The sequence below is a fragment of the Plodia interpunctella genome, chromosome 26, assembly GCF_027563975.2.
Source record: "Plodia interpunctella isolate USDA-ARS_2022_Savannah chromosome 26, ilPloInte3.2, whole genome shotgun sequence".
Classification (NCBI taxonomy): Eukaryota; Metazoa; Arthropoda; class Insecta; order Lepidoptera; family Pyralidae; genus Plodia; species Plodia interpunctella.
The window spans coordinates 5,727,921-5,747,320 of NC_071319.1; the positions used below are offsets into that span (position 1 = coordinate 5,727,921).

Below are 19,400 nucleotides of genomic sequence, written 5' to 3' on the forward strand. Positions count from 1 at the left end.
AAATTTTGTATATTACGCTTTTCTCAGCAAAACCGTAAATTTGGTTAGCGTATATAATTCTACCCAGATCAGTAATAGGATGAAAATTTGTATGACAAACTCACTTGATACATTTTACCCATAGATATTATAAAGAAGCATTTAATATTAACGGTCACCTGATAAATGGACTATGAATCCTTTTCCACGAAAATTTTATTCTGGAAGCATTTCACATTATGACTGATTCATTAAAGACATCCTATTTTCAAACAAAATGTTATAAATTGTAACTTTGAAACATTGACCCCGAAATGGACTTTGAATTGTGGACTTTGAATCGAAAATGATAAAGTTCCCAATACAGGTTATACAGAAATGAATCCAATTTCAAAACTATACTTTTATTTACAATACATATTATTAATTATATGTATAGTTGTGAAATGGGCATGTGTATAATCAAATAATCAAAAGTTTCAAAATGTTCTTAAAGTTGGGATTTTTGTCATAGGTAACTAAAAATAAATTACAAAGTTTCATAATTACAAATTTATTGACGCATTTTGGTAGGCGCATGATAGATAACTAAAAATACTTCCTCAAGGAAAATGTCCAAAACACGCACATGTTACGCAGCTATCGCCACTGCGCATAGTATAAGAGCTAGCGATGCGAAAACACCGTTCGCCGCGCTCATCCTTGTGCCCGTGACGTACTCGCTCAAGATGTTCATTACTTCCCATTTTACTTCGTGAAGCTCTGTCGACTCGCTGTTTTCAGTAGACCTGAAAGATAAATTTATACTGAATACTTATCCTTTATGTATTATTACATTTTAACGATGGCTTCGTTCATCTGGTTATGTTATTAGGTGGTCATTAGTTATACGATAGAACAAGATCAAACCTGTAGTATTACCGCTTATTGTATATCAGACAAATGGTTCGTTTGTTAAATTATTCGATGTAGGCATTACCTCATATATTTCGCCTGGTGCTTGCTACAGAAAAAAATGAGGTGACTCTTAAACTTTTTACATCTACCACACTGTACTCTACTATACTTAGGTACTGCTTCGACGAGGCCTAAAGTTAAGATTACCCCCAAAATGTTTTTGCTGAATTCAGTATCAGTAGTCAGGGTTGATAAAAAAATCTTACTGAATAGCTCTACAGTGCGACACGCCAGGCACCACAAACACGGGCGCCAGGGCCGACTCATGGGTCCCGGTGGGTCCCATGGGTGCCCAGGGATCCGCGCCGCCCGCCACCGATATCGTGTAGTCCGGGAGGTGGCTGAGACCTGCGAACAGGAGATTCGTCCGCGCCACTCCTGATTCTGTCAAGTTCGAGTTGAAACTGGAAGGATATAATATATTATTTAAAATTTGGTATCAATGAAAAATTGTGGGATCCGAACCCACATCAAGATTCCACCACATCAAATCTACAACCAATCCACGAATTGGTTAAATTTTAGATAAGTTCAAAGGATGCCAACAGCCACATTCCATCATTACACCTCACATTCCTTTCTCACACCTTGGTGTCCAAAATGTCGCGTAGGTACGCTTTAATGAGTACGCTTTACGTAGGTAGGCTTTAATGAGTTAAAGGAGTACTGTAGCAATCGACAACGTGCGTGTGACACCTGGTGTATCCCTATTTTATTATAATATTCACTATGGTATAAAAAATACCTATTAGATGCTTGCAGTCATCCTATTCTCAGGCGAGTCCCGCTTCAATTTCCAAAGTACTTCCTACTACTCATACAGCTCAGTACACGAGTCCTCATAACTTAAGTACATGAATAATTTGTCATTTCTCATTGTAATGACATTCATCTAAGTACTAAAATTATTTCATCGTCCATGTAATAATGACGAACGTCATATATTTAACATCTACAGAACATTACATACAAAAACAAAACATTTCATTAATAAATAATTTTGACGCAAAATACAACACAAAGTTTATTCATTCGCATTATCTATCATAATACGTTTAAGGAATTCCAAGAAATAATTAAATTTATTTTATTGTTTAGTTAATCTAGACCGCAATAATTGACGCAAATATTAAATCGTTAGTCAACAAGCGATTTCACGGAAATTTAATATTGGATTCTGAGAGTACCTAAGTAGGTACCTATAAATGTGGTGGCTTCTCAGCTTAGGGATGTAAATAAGGCAATTAATTAGAAATTTACTAGGTACTTACACATCAGGGAAGTAGGATAATTTACCATATTTTTTTAATACAGATTTTAACGCCTGACGTAAAATGACGGATGCTATAAGATTAATCACGCAGATGATGGAACGTTTGTATTGGATTTCTCTAAATAGCTAGTTTAGTCCTTAACTATGATTTTGTGGGTCTTGTACGATTGTTTTTTATCAAATGAATTTTCAACCTAAGAAGGCAGATACGTGGCCCACCTGATGAAAAGTGGTTACTGCAGTCTACAGACAGTAGTTACTGCAGTCGACAGAATATTTTAATGATAAACTCCATGTTGTAGTCTCTGGTGACAACCATGGCAGGAAGCTCATTCCATAATCTCGTACGCGGGAAGAAGTTCCTTTTAAATCGAAACAATAGCAGCATCTATATAACAGCATTGCTGTTTGATAATATACTTAAATGAGACTGAGTTTCTTATGCAGACGACTTCGATCAACGTGTACTTTTGGAGTTATAGATTAAATACGTACTACAAAGAGAAGAAATCCTGGCACATCTGATGGAAGTACTCAAGTGGGATGGCGTTGGCGAAAACGTGCAGGTTCCCGTTGGTGGTCTGGAACCAGCCGAACTCCACACAAGACTGGTATGTCCACAACCGCACTGAAATGGAGACAAAACACTTATATTTCATTTGTTTACAAGCATTTATTTAGTTTCCAATTAAATTCAATTCCATCGAGTAGTTTTTTCGTGATGCGCGAACAACACACATACAGACAGAAAGACAGACAGATAAAAATTCTAAAAATAATGTTTTGGCTTATAGTCCTGTGACGATGACGACGGATCATATAATATTCTGTGATAATATTCGTCCAGATGGTTTGGCCTAATTAGGTAACAAACAGCTTTACCTACTTTTGAATTTATAATTCACTGGAGTCATAGAGTCCACGCGAACGAAGTCGCAGTAAACTTTTCTTTACATAGCTATAAAATTAAATAATATTTTACATATTTCCAATCGATTGTATAAGACATCATAGATCAAAGTGCTCACTCAAGTGTGAAATTGTAAGAGGGTTCGCGAATTGTTAGGAATAGTTTGAAATCGAAGTTGTCAGACGGTATGCTATTACCGCGTGTAAATAGCTCCTAGCTTCAAAGATGTCGAATTTACGAAACCTTGGACTCATTCATTAGTGAAAACTTTAGACAAATGAAATGATTAATTTTGTGATTCTAATGTTTTTGGGGTTTACCACTTCGATATCGGTAGGTATGTCTAAATCTTTTTACTCAATAACGAATATAATATGTTTTCAAGTCAAGGCTACGGTTTTTTTAGGAGCGAAATAATTAAACTTTTAGCAAAATTCAAAATGTATGTCGCAAATTTTGCGATTTCACAGGTAAATAAAAGTCAAAATGGTAGAATAACGTAAGCTTTGAAATAAAGAATAATGAAATTTGGCAATAATCTTTCAATATCACGATAAAATAATAAAAAAAAACAGTTTTTTACAGAACACTTGCGCGAGTACAACTGACGGTTGAAATGTTAAACTGTCGTAGAGTTTTATGAAACTTTTCGCATTCGACTGGCTAAGATGGTTGGTGATTAAGAAACCGCCGGCTGTTTGATGTTTTAGGTAACTTTTTAAGCCACACTACACGATAATGTAATATGCAGAGGTCGCAATCTGCAAATCAAATGTCAGGAGCAGTTGGACACACAGACAGGTAGAAAACCGAGTAAAGTCAAGTTATATAGGTCATCATCCAGGTCATAGGTAATCATTTGACCGTCAGCTGTTCTTATGAAAAAAGTGCCGTTCAATAAATAAACATTTATAGGGAAGTCTTAAAGTAAGCAAGTCCTTAGTGCCAGGTCATGGATCAGATATATTTAGTGACCAAATAGTCAGGGTGCTGATTTGTTCACGATGTTTTCCTTCACTTCGTCAGCCAAAGTTACATTCGTTCTAAAGAAATCCACGGTTTTATAATAAACTACCGACCCGGCTTTGTTTGGGTAAAACACCATCTTAAATTATTATATCTAACCTTTCTCACCACACCATCGTAAATCGTACAAAAATCCGTCCGGTATTTTTTGAGATTCTTGCGTTCATACAGACAGAGGGCGACGCAACAGGGCGTCTTTTCAAAATATGTATAAATAATAATTTCACAGATTGAGTAAGAAAGAAAGCAAAGCTTTATTCAGCAAAAATCAAGTTCATCAAAAGAAATTGAAAATCAAGGAAATATGCGCGCTGGTCTTCATTCCTGTATGTCCTCAGTGGTTGCAATCCCTGTTCGTGACAATTAGCATCCCATCTACATTGCAGAGTGCATCTTATAACAATAGGCTTACTCGGCACCGCCGGCCTAGTTCACGCTTCTCTCTCATCTGAACACGTTCCAGTTAGATTCTACAAGCTCCGAGGCGTAGTGGTCACGACGCCCGTCCGCTAACAGGAGGTCCTATGTTCGAATCCTTGCGCAGACAAATATTTTTGATAACAAATTTTTGTCTGCGGTTCTGGGTGTGTTTGTGTGTGTCTATTGTTTGCTCGCGTGAGCATATATTACAAATTTCAATGAAATATTAAACGCTACTTTGATAGTAAAGGATATAGATGATGAAACACTCACTGACGGAGTCAGAAGAATCGAAGCTGGTGTTGGTGTGGCCGGCCACGACGTCACTGTAGGAGTTCCGGATGCAGGGCTGCGACCACGGGTGAGCGTTAACGTAGTTGGCTAGTCGGCGCATCGCACTCGCTAGAAGCATTATAAAGCTAATAGCCGGCTATAGGTACATTGTCGGGATACAGTTCACCGAACATCACGGATTCGGTTGGTTTTTCATTGAGGATCAAATAAAAACTGTCATAGGTACAAACTATGCAACTTTTATGCCTTGAGCTCGGCATAGGTCTGACTTATGATAGTGTATATAGCTGGCATCGAGTCATGCCCCATTGTTCAGTCGTCCTCTTTCACGTTGACATCCGTCGACGGACAATACAGAAATTGTATGGAGATTCGACGTACGCACGTCAGTGTCAAAAACTATAGAAGACAACGGAGCTACAATGTGCTGCGTACGACTAAGCAATGGGACATGGCTCCTTGTATGTGTTGATGTGAATGAGATTAGGAGTATCTCGCTTAATCAACGAATACAATTGCAAGTCATAGTAAACCTATCTATGCTTCCCATGAAGTTATGTAATAGGTAAGACTGGAGTCAGTATTGGCTTAAGTCTCCACGACAATGCATTATTATGATCTGATTGTTCAGTTAGACGGCTCCCAGCGAGGAATCTCTTCAACGGTTTACTACACGCTTATGACTTTTTTGTCATGATGAAAGCGTGTCGCAAAAACAACATTTTTGTAAAAACCTTGTAAAAAGCAACAACGTTTGAACTTACATTCACTGGAGTTAGTCAGCACTGAGCATGCATCAGTTATGTGTCCAGGCATAGCATACTGCACGAGGTAGGCGAGGGTCTCCGTGATGCCGAACCAGAAGAACGTAGACGAGTCCATTGGATTCGTCGTTTGAGGAGAACATGTGCTGGAAAGAAGTATGACGATTAAATATACGTACATAATTAGTTTTATCCGTCATACCATATTGTGTTGTGGCTTCGTTAGAATAGGCCCACTTCACATCCTCCCGTAGATGTCGCACGAGTTCAGTTATAGTTATCCATAACTGAACTGACAGAACTGAACTAGGAGGACCTTATTATGGTCCTGTTGGTCTTCGTTTTCATGTACCGATGGCAAAGTCGAAAATACGGCGTCACTGGCAATATTTTTATGCCAGAACCGAGCTACTTCAATGGTTTCACCAGTAGCTGTCAATGAGTCAGCTCGAGTACATAATATGTTTGGGCCCGGCGGTCACAGGCAAACAGATGAGCAATTGATTGCGGTGAGAATCCAAAATTGCACATATTAGGAACCCAGCTTATGTCACCCTGATGATGGTAGATAGGGCTTCACCCTTTCATAGCTCGCTACTTCCTGTACCATGAGGCTAACGACGAAGCGATAAAACTGGCCACTTCTCAAGGTCTTCAACTGGTCTCTCATTATATAAATAGCCATAACGAAAAACAATAAAATGAAAATTTTCTAAACTCTAGTTATAAAGAGCTCAGCTACCTAAATAGAATCTAGGTTTTCCCATAGAATTCTTTTAATTGTCACAACTTGTTCATCAACACGCCTGCCTACATCATCAAGATTTTGTGCAATAGGGTTACTAACTTAAATACGTCCGATATAGTGGTGACCCCGGTCTGCGTCGACAGCAGAGGAACTATCTCGTTGACAGCCTCCTGGATAGAGTTCACGCAGGTCTGGCCTCCTTGCTCCAGAAGCACGGAGTTGATCTTCTCTAGGTACTCTGTAAGCGTTTAGGATATGGCATTATTGTTAGTGGTATATGTAGTCAGTCTTCCGGATCTTACCAGTTCTACATTGATTGAGTATTTATTCATTGTGCCATCTAATATTCAAACTATTGGTCCCTTAATATTATGCATTCCATTTATATTTGTGTTTGTATTCTTAACCTTGGACATTTTATAAGTCGCGTCTGTCTGTCTGTATTCATCAGTGTGATCCTTGAGGAAAGTTGGGTGTACAATTTGTATAGTTTTACCAGAGCGAAGCGGGGACCACTGTTGAAATAAATCATTCAATAAACTGTCATCTCGTTTTTGGGGACAAGAACAACAAAGCGATCGAATTGCTGGTTAGGTACCATAACAATTTAATGTCTTCAATCATTCAGCTCACCAACAAAGTCGGTCTGTGCATGCAGAGGTCCGCTGTCAGAGAGGACGGCGTCAGTCAGGTGGGGGTATGCCAGCCGCATCCAGGTGGCCATGCTGCCAGCGTACGAACATCCTACAAGCACCACCTTCCCTTCTCTGTGGAGAATCATCATTTAAATCTTCTCTTTGATTTTTTAAAGGGTTAAATTGTTAATGGGTAAACGGTCTGAGAAAAATCTCTATAGACGGACAGACAGGTGGACAACGAAGTCATCCTATAAAGGTTCCGTTTTTACCTTTTGAGGCACGGACCCCAAAATAGCATCATTCATTTTTAAATATAAAAGGTATTTATTAAAAGTTTGATTTAATTTATTAAATATCCTTATACTTACATATTATAAAAAGAAGTCCCGCTGTCGCTTCTGTCTGTCTGAAGCGATAAACTCAAAAACTACTGAAGGGTACTGATAGATAGTGTGTTACTGAGGAAGGTTGAGGTTTAAGTGTAAGCATAATTTATTATGATTTACCCGAGAGAAGCGGGCTGGACTACTAGTTACATATAAGGTGTTTACACAAAAGTAATACAAATTTAAAATATGTATTGTTGTGACATTATTTGAAAGCATGTTGTTTATCACGTCGTTGATATCGATATCATACTTGGTTACTGGTCCCCATTATAAGTAGTATTTCAATGATTAATAAGCTGAATTCAATAGGTGCACGTTAGCAGGTAGGTACGTCAGTATCAATTTTAATAATTCTTTACAGTCATATCTCATAGATTGAGGGTTGTGGTTAAAAGTGGAATGGAGCAGACACAACGACTTTCTTGTCAATATAATGGATTGGTTTACCATTGCCTTCTCCATTTCAAATTCTAGATGGTATAATCAATTATTCAATTTTAAACAATTTATTTCAATCAGGAATTTTGATGACATGTTTACTAGTTTTGATAATTAAGTAAAATCAATAAGATAATACTAGGTTCAGTTAGCAGTTAGCACAATAGTGACAAGTACAAAGCTATTGACTGTGTCGTTATTTGATCATCCATCACAGATCACTGACTTCCAAGAGGCACCCAATGTCAACTGGTGACTCATAAGTCATGATGACCCATCGGATGTGCTTGTTTAATACCTGATGACTTGTTACGATTGTGTGAGAACATCTTTATTGCATGGCAGATGATAAATATTCGGAGTATTATTAAGACTAGTACGTAGTTTTAGAACACGGTAACCCGATCTGAAAAAGGAATTTTATGACTGAAATGAAAATATCACATTATCACACGCATACTAGTACCACCATCATATTCTTATCGATTTCTTTTAATGTATTAATGAATGAATTTATTCATATAAGAAACAAGAGACTCATAATTTGTTAGTTACCGCATATAGACTATGCTAGTAGAAAATAATTTAACATTTATTATTAAATTACAATACCACAGAAGATTATGTTACACTAGAATGATTTTTTAGAAAGTATCTATTATAGTTTTCCATTGTACCAAAGAGGTATAGAGGTACGACTAGGGTTTTGATGTATAGCATTAGCAATTAATTTGTAGTAACCATTTTTTTAGATTCCGCTAAGAAATAAAAGAAATTGATAAAAGGCAGTGTGACATGGCAAAGGTACACATCTCACGCGGCTCAACATGTGATTTTAGACAATCTGACTCATGGACGGTCATTTTCATCAGGCGCTATCTGCTTCCGGCGAAGGAAAACATTATGAGAAACCTACACACCAGTCATCTGTATTACTATAGTACGAATTAGATATCTCTCTCATTACGTGTTTTTATTTGCAATCTGAGTTGTGACTCCGCTCAACTCGGGGTCAATGTAAAAAATAAACCATACAATTTTAAAGATTTGGCTGAAGGGGGTTGACGTCAGGTAGGCTGAAAATCGGCAGCCTACCTGACGTCAAGCCTCTTTGGGGAAAGCTGTTGATGCCTATCAGCTGTTAATTAGGGTGTGGATGGGTGTGGCTCAATGGATTTATGTCGAGGGTCGCAGATTTCCTTACTACTTAAAGGTTTGGGCGTGAGGTCCCCGCCTTAGAATAGGAACACCCGATACCCTCCCGAGGTCGTGACCAAGGGTTTCTAGGTCAGTATACATCCAATAATGTGTGATAACCGTTACTACAATACCTGTAAAGTCCATTTTCGAACTCGTCACTCTTGATGTATTCTATGAACTGAGCGAGGTCCGCCAAAGCCTGGTCCACCGTCAGATAGCGGAGGTTGCTCACCTCCGTGTCGCTGCAAAAATTATGGAGATGTTAGAAAATATATCGTTTGTTCCGAAATACTAGTAGTTGTTTGTAGCTTTGAGGATTATATTATTGGGAGTTTCTGGATAAAATGTACCTACCTAGCTGTCCTATATCAGATTCTTTTACCCGTTTACCAAAAATTTCATCGAAATCCATTAAGTCGATTTATCGTGATTGAGATTTATAACCAACAAACTTTCGCATTCATAATATTAGTGGGATCAGTTGTATTTTAATTTTTTACGCAAAGAAGTGCCTGTGAAAGTCTTATTTCAGATCAAGTGCTTCGCTTGTACTATGTAATTTCATAACGACCATTGCTGGGAAGAAACGTCTAATGAAACTTCTAATATCCGTGCTGTAAATCTATTGTTGGGAGCAGAACTTTTAAAATTTCAACTCAACCGGTTGAAGTTATCTGTTCCAAAAATTAAGTTGAAATATTCCACCCTAAGTGCACCCGAACAAATATTATAGTTACCCTCTATATTATATCCATACATTGCAAGTGCAATTGCTCCCAGGCATTAAAAAATCTTAAATTTTAAAAATCTCAAATTAAACAGTCCTTTTTGTTGACAGCTTGTTAAATAACATGGTATCTGACCTTCCTATAAATTCATACCATATCTAAACCATTAGACCTGACCATACATTGGCTCGTTGCCAGATCGCATTACCGTCAAACACAGCTGTAATGCATGTCCTTAACCGATTACGAAGAGACGGTCATGTTGACATGCAGAATATATGAGTGATTTGGGTTAATTGGTAATGTATTCTCGTGTGGTCCTTCAAATATAATTACTACGTTTTGGGAAATAGAGGATAGTAATATTTTTAGGGTTCTGAAGTAAACAAAGAACCTTTAAAGTATCATTTCGTCCGTCCGTCCGTCATTGGCTTAGCTCAGATACTGTTGAAGCTAGAAAACTATAATTTGGTAGAGTTATAGGTACATTATTAATCAAGCGTCTATAATAAATAAATAAATACATTTATATGGACAATTCACACAGATTGAGTTATCTCCAAATTAAGTTTGGGACATAAGATGCTATTTCATTATTTTTACTGTCAGTAATTCAGTGTCAATTATTTTTGCGTCAATCAAAACATTCGCAGCACTATACTTTGTAAAAATTAAATGTAACTTGAGTGATATGACAGCAGGATGAACCGATACATTCGAAATGAGAGCGACAGAGAAAGATGTATTATTATCATTGACATTATACCTAATCAAATTATATTTTACAAAGTATAGTCAAGCAGGATCACCAAAAATTTGCATTAGTAACATCAGCAATTTAATTTATATCAATTACATAATTCACAAATTGGCTAAATATCACCGTTAATAATAATCCATCATAATTTAGAACATTCGCAGTCAAACACAGTAGTGGAGACGTGCCTCTGAATCCAAACTCGCTAATTATGCTCAAATAGTAGATAGGAGCCGCTATCACTAGGCCGACGCTCACGCCGGAGAGGAAACACGATATTTAATTATGTTATTTTAGTTATTACAAGCGGCCCGTCCCTGCTTCTCTCAGGTAAAAATATAATGAATTATGCTACTAAACCTTCCTCAGGAATTACACTATCTATTGGTAAAAACCGAATGAAAATATGTGCTAGTTTTTTGCGTTATCGCGGAAAGATAGACACGGCAAAGGAATTTGTTTAAAATAGTAAGGATTTTGAAAATGAATATTTGAATACAATTAGTATGTTTGTTTCTGAATAAATGAATTTAATTGAGTTTTCCTACAATTTAATTAAATGCAAATTATTTATTGCAATTCATATTGTATACAGTTTTCTTAGCAAGCTACAATAATTCGATTGTGTGCGTTCGGCGACACCTGTACTTTAGCAAATGTCTTCTTTGATTTTCTAGGTACCTTTACTCGTCTATAAACCATGTTAGGAAGATGATTCAAAATGGCGGAAATAAAATTCAAAATTCTAACCCTATTTAATATTATACGGTGTGATAGGGTGACATCGGCACAGTAGATTCAAACCGATTATAATCCGCGTAATAGGGGTGTAAGTAACATCGCGCTATCACGGTCGTTTGTGGCACTATTAATATTATTACCAGCTCTGTGGTGCTCGGAATTAGGCTTGAGGATTGTAATTTTGTGGTGTGTGTTCCCGTCCTAAAATAGGACCACTCCATATCAATAAATACAAGACCTATATTTGTTAACTGACGTCTTTGGAGAAAAGGCTGCTGCGAAGACTCTTGCGCTGCTTAAAACCCTCTAATCCACTTTTATAAGTAGGAGCCGAACCCTGATCCTCTCAGTTACTATAACCACTTTCCTAACACGTCTTCTTTGACAACAAAGGGGCCTTAATTCGGTAAAAATATTGGAATTACCTTCTGCCTCATGCATACTGATTTGAATACCAAGTTAACTAAGTATTTGTCTTACACCTTATTTGCCAGCAATAAGGTATAATATTGCATAAATATTTTTCAAATTAACGTGGTAGTAATTAAAGTGCTAATTAGCAGAATAGTTATTAAGGCGACGAACGAAACGAGATCGACTTCGATTTTTAATTCAAGCCAAATGAGAATATCATAAAATGCCCCATTTAAAAATACGTGACTAGCTGAGTTTTCTAACCGATTTTCAAACAAGAGGTTACTGTTTTTAACATTATTTTTATTTGTAAAAAGGCGGATGATGATATCCGCCTACTTTATATGGGGTCGGTACAAGTTGTGTTTTATGCTGACCCAGGGCTTTGGGGCATCATAGCCTCAAATGCAACCGACACTCGAAGAGACTATATTTATTTGATTAAACACTTGTTCTTTTCTCAAATGTCGCATTAAATAAAATACAGCCAATTAAACGGGCGTTAGGTCTGATGAATAATAATCGGAATTAGCGGGGGTCAACTGGCGGTCGGCCCAGTGGCCCCGCTGACGAATGGTGACCCCGGCGTCCGGCCCATCGGATTTTCTTGACTAGTGTTGTAAAAAGGCGGAGATTTATGCGATTTTAATTGATACATTTGTGGCTTGTGGTTCCGCCCTAGAATATGACCATTGCGGAGCAATTTTGAACCAACTGAGCTGAAATTTTGTACACACGTTTACTTTGGACGATGCATTAATATGATAAGTTCTGATGGTGCACCAAGGAACGGCTCCAGATTGGGAACTTCTCTACGGCAAGGACGTGATTTGTGACATTGAATGCAATAGGATCTCTCTAACAACATTAAAAGCTAGTGACAATTTTGTTTTGTAAAAATTTATTATTTTTAGTACTTAACTGTAAAAAACATATTTATGCTCTTCCAATAAAAAATGTAATTCAGTAAAATTAAGTTTCCCTATAACTGAATACATGTGTATTCTTTTGAGGAACAAATCCTTTAAACCTAAACACGTTTTCACGCTGACATGCCACGTTACAACGTGATAAAATACAAAAATATCGATGTTTGGTTTTTAATGAACACTTTTCTTAAATATCTACAAAGTAACACCACAATTGTTGTAATTTCCTTCCATATTACTGTAGTGTTCTATTGTTTGATGACTCAGTCAGCTCGTGTCATTGTCAAGGTGAATCGTGCTCTCAATGCATAAATACCGCATTTGCTTTGCAATTCACAAGTCTAGAATTGCCTGTGTGTTATTATACGCATGTCTATACATATTACGACTGCCCAAAAAGGACTTATGATTACAGAATTAATGAATATTTGAGTTTCTTTATCCACATCCATACTAATTATTAATGCGAAAGTCATTCGTTCTGTCACGCTTACACGGCTAAACCAGTGGGCCGAATTTGATGAAATATGAAATACGAGTACATGTCGTTCGTGAAATACATGTATACCACATCAATATTGGATCGTAACCTGAGGTTAATCGTTAGCAATGTCAGCCGGAGATGCGGGTAATAATGCTGGGCTAGAATCCAAAATCTACCGTACCGATTGTTATGAAATTCGGTAATACGGTTAGAATATAACTTGCAATACCACATACGGTACTTTTTATCCTGAAATTCCCACGGGATCGAAGCCACGCGGCGCAGCTAGTACTCCATTAATCTTTCAAGCTAAAAATACAATTTGATCAATATACTCGAGTTATATCAAAATTAAAGTTTTTATTTTTTTATTAATATAAAAATTACGTATAATACTTACTTAGTGGGCCTAGTTAACCCATAATACCGATGTTCTGTGTAGAACACCCCCGCTTGTATGTAGCCAGCGAACTCGTGGGCCAGGCCCCCCGTGACCCACCCCGGGGAAATGGCCCACTCGCCCCCCACGAAGATCACTATATGGTTGTTCACTTGGTTGTTCACAGCGAACTCGCCGTTGTAATAGAACCTCTGGAATATGATATTTTCTGGGTCAAAATATATACTTCATGAAATTAAATATTTGTCTCTATCTATTCATTTCGTGTGAGAAATTAATATACGACTGTATATTAATTGTTAATTTCTCACACAACATGATTGAACTGACTAGGGAGGCGGTTTCGCAGTGTGAAGGTGAGCCGGGCGTGGGTTTCTTCATTATATTTCCTTCTTCATTGGCTACTTTTCGCCGCGGGCGGAGTCGCGGGCGACGGCTAGTATGTCACATATATGAAATATTAGTATCGTAGAGAGTATCCCATACATGTATCTGTAACAGGAGATTCTCCCACAGGCGATGGGCTAGCGACCTGTCACTGTTTTAATCAATTCTACCACCAAGATATTCACAACTCTTGGCTCTGTCTTCCCCGTTAGGTATAAAGACACTGTATCTATATAAATTCCGTGCAGAGTGGAGACGAAATAGGTAAGGGGACCTTGGGCTCCGACGTTCAATGGCTGAAGAAGTACCGGGAAAACGCACGGCTGGCAGAGATATCTTTATAATTAAGAATCTTACCATAGGAAACGTGTCATTATAGAAAGCAGAGAAGTGGTCCAATCTGACATCGAGCCATCTCTCCTCGTAGGTATTTCGTGTGGTGGACACTGGTGGTGGAGGTTCCAGAGTGCGGAGCCCTAGGGCTCCTGCGAACAGAGCTGGTAGGAGGAGAGGCCCTGGAAGGAGAAATAAACCCGTTACATAAAATCACTGTCGATGCTGATGAAGTGGAGGAGAAAAGTAGGAAAGCGGATTCTTTACTCCATGGCTTTATAACTGGGAAGAAACCGGAAAAGAAGAGGAGAGAAGTGTCGCTCATTTGTTACAATTACCTACCAATGTCTAAAATGTACTAGTGATAATTACCGTAACATCCTCATAACCTAAAACCGCAAAACTCAATTGTTTTTTATTGTTCACAAAATGAATCAGTTAAAATATTAAATAACAATATATGGTAGCGTGCTGAGTAACCCACCTGGGTTTTCGAGTTGTTAGAATCACCATAGAATCCCCACTTAATGTTTTTCAGGTAATGAGTTTTGTGTGGCTCCCGCCCTAAAATGGGATCGTACCTTCTTATGGATGTTATGAAGTGACTTGAATTGACGTGAAAAGCCTGGAGAGATGAGAGGCAATAAATTGGCGGATCTTGGGCCCTGATTCTGCATGGCCGAGGAAGAAAAGTGGAATACGTTGAGACGAAAAAGAGCGAGAGAGATATTCATCGTAAAATATTAAAATTTTAAAATAACTTTAATGAAAAACTCATAAAACGCATATTTAAGGTCGCTGCCGAACAAACATTTTTTCGCTAAGATATTACTCAATCGTGACGACACGTCATAGTACTCGTATCATTTAGGTATAGAGCGATTAGACCCGGGTCCAATAATGTGTGATTTTATTTTTGACATATCTTTAAGTAATGTCAGTATTTATCACTGGTGTTTCTAATAATATTCTTCATAGTCGTATTCCTCGTGACTGATGGTCGTGGTCATTACATGGAATGAAACACACGTAACAACTTTCTTGGCATTATTAATGGAGTGTTTTGCCATTGCCTTCTCCATTTCACACACAAGTTAATAATTCACCAGTGTGCAGATTTCCTCACGATGTTTTTCCTTCACCGGAAGAAAGTGGTGGTCAATGAGTCAGATTGGTGTACAAACTCATGTGGCACGAGTAGGATTCGAATCTGGGACCTTTCGATCCACAGGCGGGCGTCTTAACCATTACACCACCACCGCTTCTAATAATATAAGGACCTTCCTTGACAACTGTTTTAGTTGAAATTTTAAAATATTGACATTTTGCTTTCGGATTATTTTATAATAACTTTTATATATACACAACACAATCACTAGTTAGAAATAAAAATAACGGGGTGTACAGAGCCGATTTCCTAACTGTGTGTATACCGGTTTCTTCCCAATCCAAAGTTGTTGGAGTCCAGGGTGTCTTAGTACATTTTCTTCCTTTTTACTTTTTATCTTTCTATTTTTCCTTTCTCACTAAATTTTCCCTCTTTTCGCACGCCTTCTGTAACGCATAGGGTTTGAACAAATCTGTTTTTAAATCACGGACATACAATTTTTAAACATAATTTTAATTAAAATAATGAAGTACTCACACATTGTTTATTAACATAAAACTAACAATATGGTATCATTGCTTAAAAATCGATTAGCTTATCAGAGATTATGACGTTTAGATAGATAATCTTTGTCCATATCAGAATATTTTAAATCAACACGAGCTCGTTTGTGTGTTTTATTAAGACAACATTTACAACGGTTGCGTACAGATTAAATTAACCTGTCTTAAGATTTTAGGTTTTTATTTTTGGCATAACAATTCTGTATTTGGATTTGATAGTAATTTATTTTTGTACATACGTTTTTATGTCATATTTTAATACCTATAAATGGCTAAATTATGACCTTAGTCAAAATTGAAAATAATTGATCGAGCGAGCGAACCGAGCGAGGTCTAACATTCTACTTGGGGCAAAAATACATTTTTTGTATGTATGTATGATTGTAACGCGATAACTTACGAACCGTTGGCCCGATTTTGATGGAATTTAAAAGGTATATATAATTTGTCAATGGAATTTTTAATTTCGTGGGGCATCAAAATTGGTCAAGTAGTTTTTGAAATATTCACAATTTTGTTTAATGTGTTCGCGAGGTCTGAGTTCGCGGCGAACAACTAGTATTCTTTCATTTTACTAAAGCGTAAGATTCTATGTTAAATTTACAAAAAGAAATGGTTTAACATACTGTTTCAAAGGAAAAGTTTATATGAATATAATATTGCACCCGTGCGAATTGTTCCATTCCGTAAAAGCTCCGTTTAAAAATCCCGCATCAAAATCCATTGCGTAGTTTTAAAGACTCAAGCATACATAGAGACAGACAGCGGTAAGCGACTTTGTTTTATGTAGGTATACTAAGTAGGTAGTGATAGTGATACCAACATGTTACATTAATTAACATGTCTGGAAACACTACATGTTGATTCGGTCAATCGACTGACTTTACATGTCCGTAGCTTCTTACCAAGTGCTTTGTTGTTTGTTATATACTTTCTCGAAAGTTCCTTCAGATAAATACATAGGTATATGTTTACTTGTTAAAAATATGTAGAGTACAAAGGTGATATTTACGTGGTACAGTCGGCTCAAATTAAAGCTATCCTGTTTCATTGTTGTTTATCCGGTGGCGGTAATCTATTAAAATAACTAGGTATCGAAATAATCAACTATAAAGAAACGTGGCAAAGGGATTTTCCTCTCTCCGTTTCACCGGTGTGATAATGTATGTAAATCGTTAAAAAACGTCTAGACTACTAATATCATAAACGCGAAAATCTGACTGTCTGTCTATATACTTGTTCCGTTTTCACGGCTTGCATATAGTTAAAAACTCTTTTTTTTTTCTCAAAATGTATAATGAGTATGGATTTTTAATTGTAACAAGAAAACATAATTTTTACCTAAATTTTTTATGTTTTATAAGGAAATGCTCAAAACGATTCATTTTTACGTAACACCCATTAAAAAAAATACAACATGAGTTTCGTAAATAAACAAAAGGAAATGGTTCACTGACTCATAACAGTTCCCTTTCGCCTAATCCTTTTTAGGTTAGTTGAAATGGCCATAGAATTCATTACAGTAATGTATATTGCATGTTGATGTATGAATCATGGCTGTGCAACTGAACATTGTTTTAGATGTGGGGTTCGACGAAAATATCTAATTCTAGATGTGTTTTCACTACCGTAAAAGTTTAACGTGTCGTGTATCTATATGTCTGTTTGTGCATTATAGCTCCCAAACAGATAAACTGAATTTGATCTAGATTTTTTGTTGGAGATAAAATAAATTCGAAGAGTGTTTTCAGCCTGGCTTCATGATTAAAGATGATGAAGGAGTAGCCATGAAAAGTTTGAGAAGTTTGGGAGTGATGACAACGGCCGCCTGTCTAACATCTCATAAGGTATTACTATCTACCAGCTGCCAAAGGTAATCCCTTAGTCGCCTCGTGCGACATGAAACCACTACGATGCGAACAGATATGGAGAGGGAGTACGGGCATCAAAAACCAGCTGTGGTCACAATTTTTCAATCACTATCACTTCCATCCCTTTAGTTCCTTGATCGGCCCTACAACACGTGCGAGTGACTCAACGCGCCGCACGTGAACAAAACTGACAGGTGGTCAGTAGCTGTCATTATTTTTGCACGTACCACAGCACGTACATCTATTGTTGACGCGTTTTTGCACGTTTCTGAGAATCCAAAATGGCCGACTGTCTGTTAAGCTTCCGGAAAAATTGTTGTCTTTTGTTTTTCCATCTGGTGGTAAGACTTTGTGTGTATATACAGGTGTACACTACATGTGTATTGTGCAAAAATAAACTGAGTTCTAGTAGTATTATGTGATAATAGACACAACACTCTGTAGGTTATACTTAGCTGTATTGTGTTTTATACCTACTTATACAAAAATATGTTATCACATTGTTATCTGAAAGCCATCAGATATTTAATTAGTTCATACACAACATAGCTGCAATTAACAAAATACTCTATGAATTATTATAATACAGAATTAAACCGTGAGAACATAATGTCTTCCGCATTATGTTGTCATATCGCATAATAATTTAAAACAATAACAGCGACATACATGGAAGCATACACCTGAATAAGTATAGTTTAATTAATGTGCGCCTGAGTGCAAGAATATTGAGACATAATTATTGATGCCATTGTGAACTATGTCGAAGCATAAAATTACGTCATTTAATTAGCCATTTGTGTTTAGCCGACTTGAATAAAATTTGACACCAGTGTTAGCAAATAACACACTCGAAAAGAAAATGCTACAAATAGTTCGGTTGTATAACTATCACAGTGACTTAACTAATTGCTGTTTTATTTAACAAATAGATCACTTAAACTCCCCTTATAAAGTGGTCGGGCAGGGTGGTGGGAAATTCCCATTGGGAATTCCAATCCCAACCCTGTAACTGTTACATCGATATATTATATTACTTAATGTGTTTTGAATGAAGACTGAAAAAAAAAATATTATAATTTCTGAATTCTTGATTACTTTTCGAGTCCGTTGTTTCTCACATATCATGTTTAACTTTAATCCCATGTATGTATTCAAGTTAATTCTAAAACATAATTTATATAGGTATGTTTTAATTTAAACAGATAGCGCGACCCAAACGTAAATCATTGGATGCCCTGATTACAGTCACGATAGAAAATATGGAAAATATAGAGAATACATCAACTAGCAAAAATTCTATAATATATTGGACCTTGTGTTTCGGCAACGATCTTATGTTACTTACAAATCGAAATGCGTTTTTAACTTGTCTCTTGCCGAATAAAGCGTTTCTTTCTTACTACTAGGGACATGATTTTTTGTCACGGGTTAATAAAAGCTTGTGTCAATTTGTTTAAACTATTATCCATTATCCTAGACCTAACATTATCTAACTTTTGCACGCGCGTCTTTTGCTATGGACCGCGTTTAGGCTTCATTTAGCGTGCCAACTTAGAAGGATAATTACTCATTTGTGAATTAGTTATTTTGCACCCTTGGTCGGGACACAATAGCCTTTGGCCTCAGCTAGGATTACTGTAAGCTTT

At 36.9% G+C, this 19,400-nt stretch overlaps 1 protein-coding gene across 2 annotated transcripts; it reads right to left on the reverse strand.

The window, feature by feature from the left end:
* Positions 1-516: 516 nt before the first annotated feature.
* LOC128681151 (putative serine protease F56F10.1) lies at positions 517-17,796 on the reverse strand. Of its 2 annotated transcripts, none has more exons than XM_053764805.1 (11): positions 17,742-17,796; positions 14,234-14,391; positions 13,490-13,680; positions 9,168-9,278; positions 7,005-7,138; positions 6,471-6,609; positions 5,624-5,769; positions 4,839-4,967; positions 2,705-2,837; positions 1,143-1,340; positions 517-767 (listed from the first exon to the last, which is right to left on the reverse strand). In XM_053764805.1, the coding sequence occupies exons 1-11, from the start codon at positions 17,779-17,781 to the stop codon at positions 611-613; spliced, it is 1,536 nt and encodes a 511-aa protein (XP_053620780.1). In that variant the 5' UTR covers positions 17,782-17,796; the 3' UTR covers positions 517-610. The 2 variants fall into 2 exon arrangements, with proteins under 2 accessions (XP_053620780.1, XP_053620781.1); XM_053764806.1 differs by lacking the exon at positions 17,742-17,796 and adding an exon at positions 15,855-15,873.
* Positions 17,797-19,400: the final 1,604 nt, after the last annotated feature.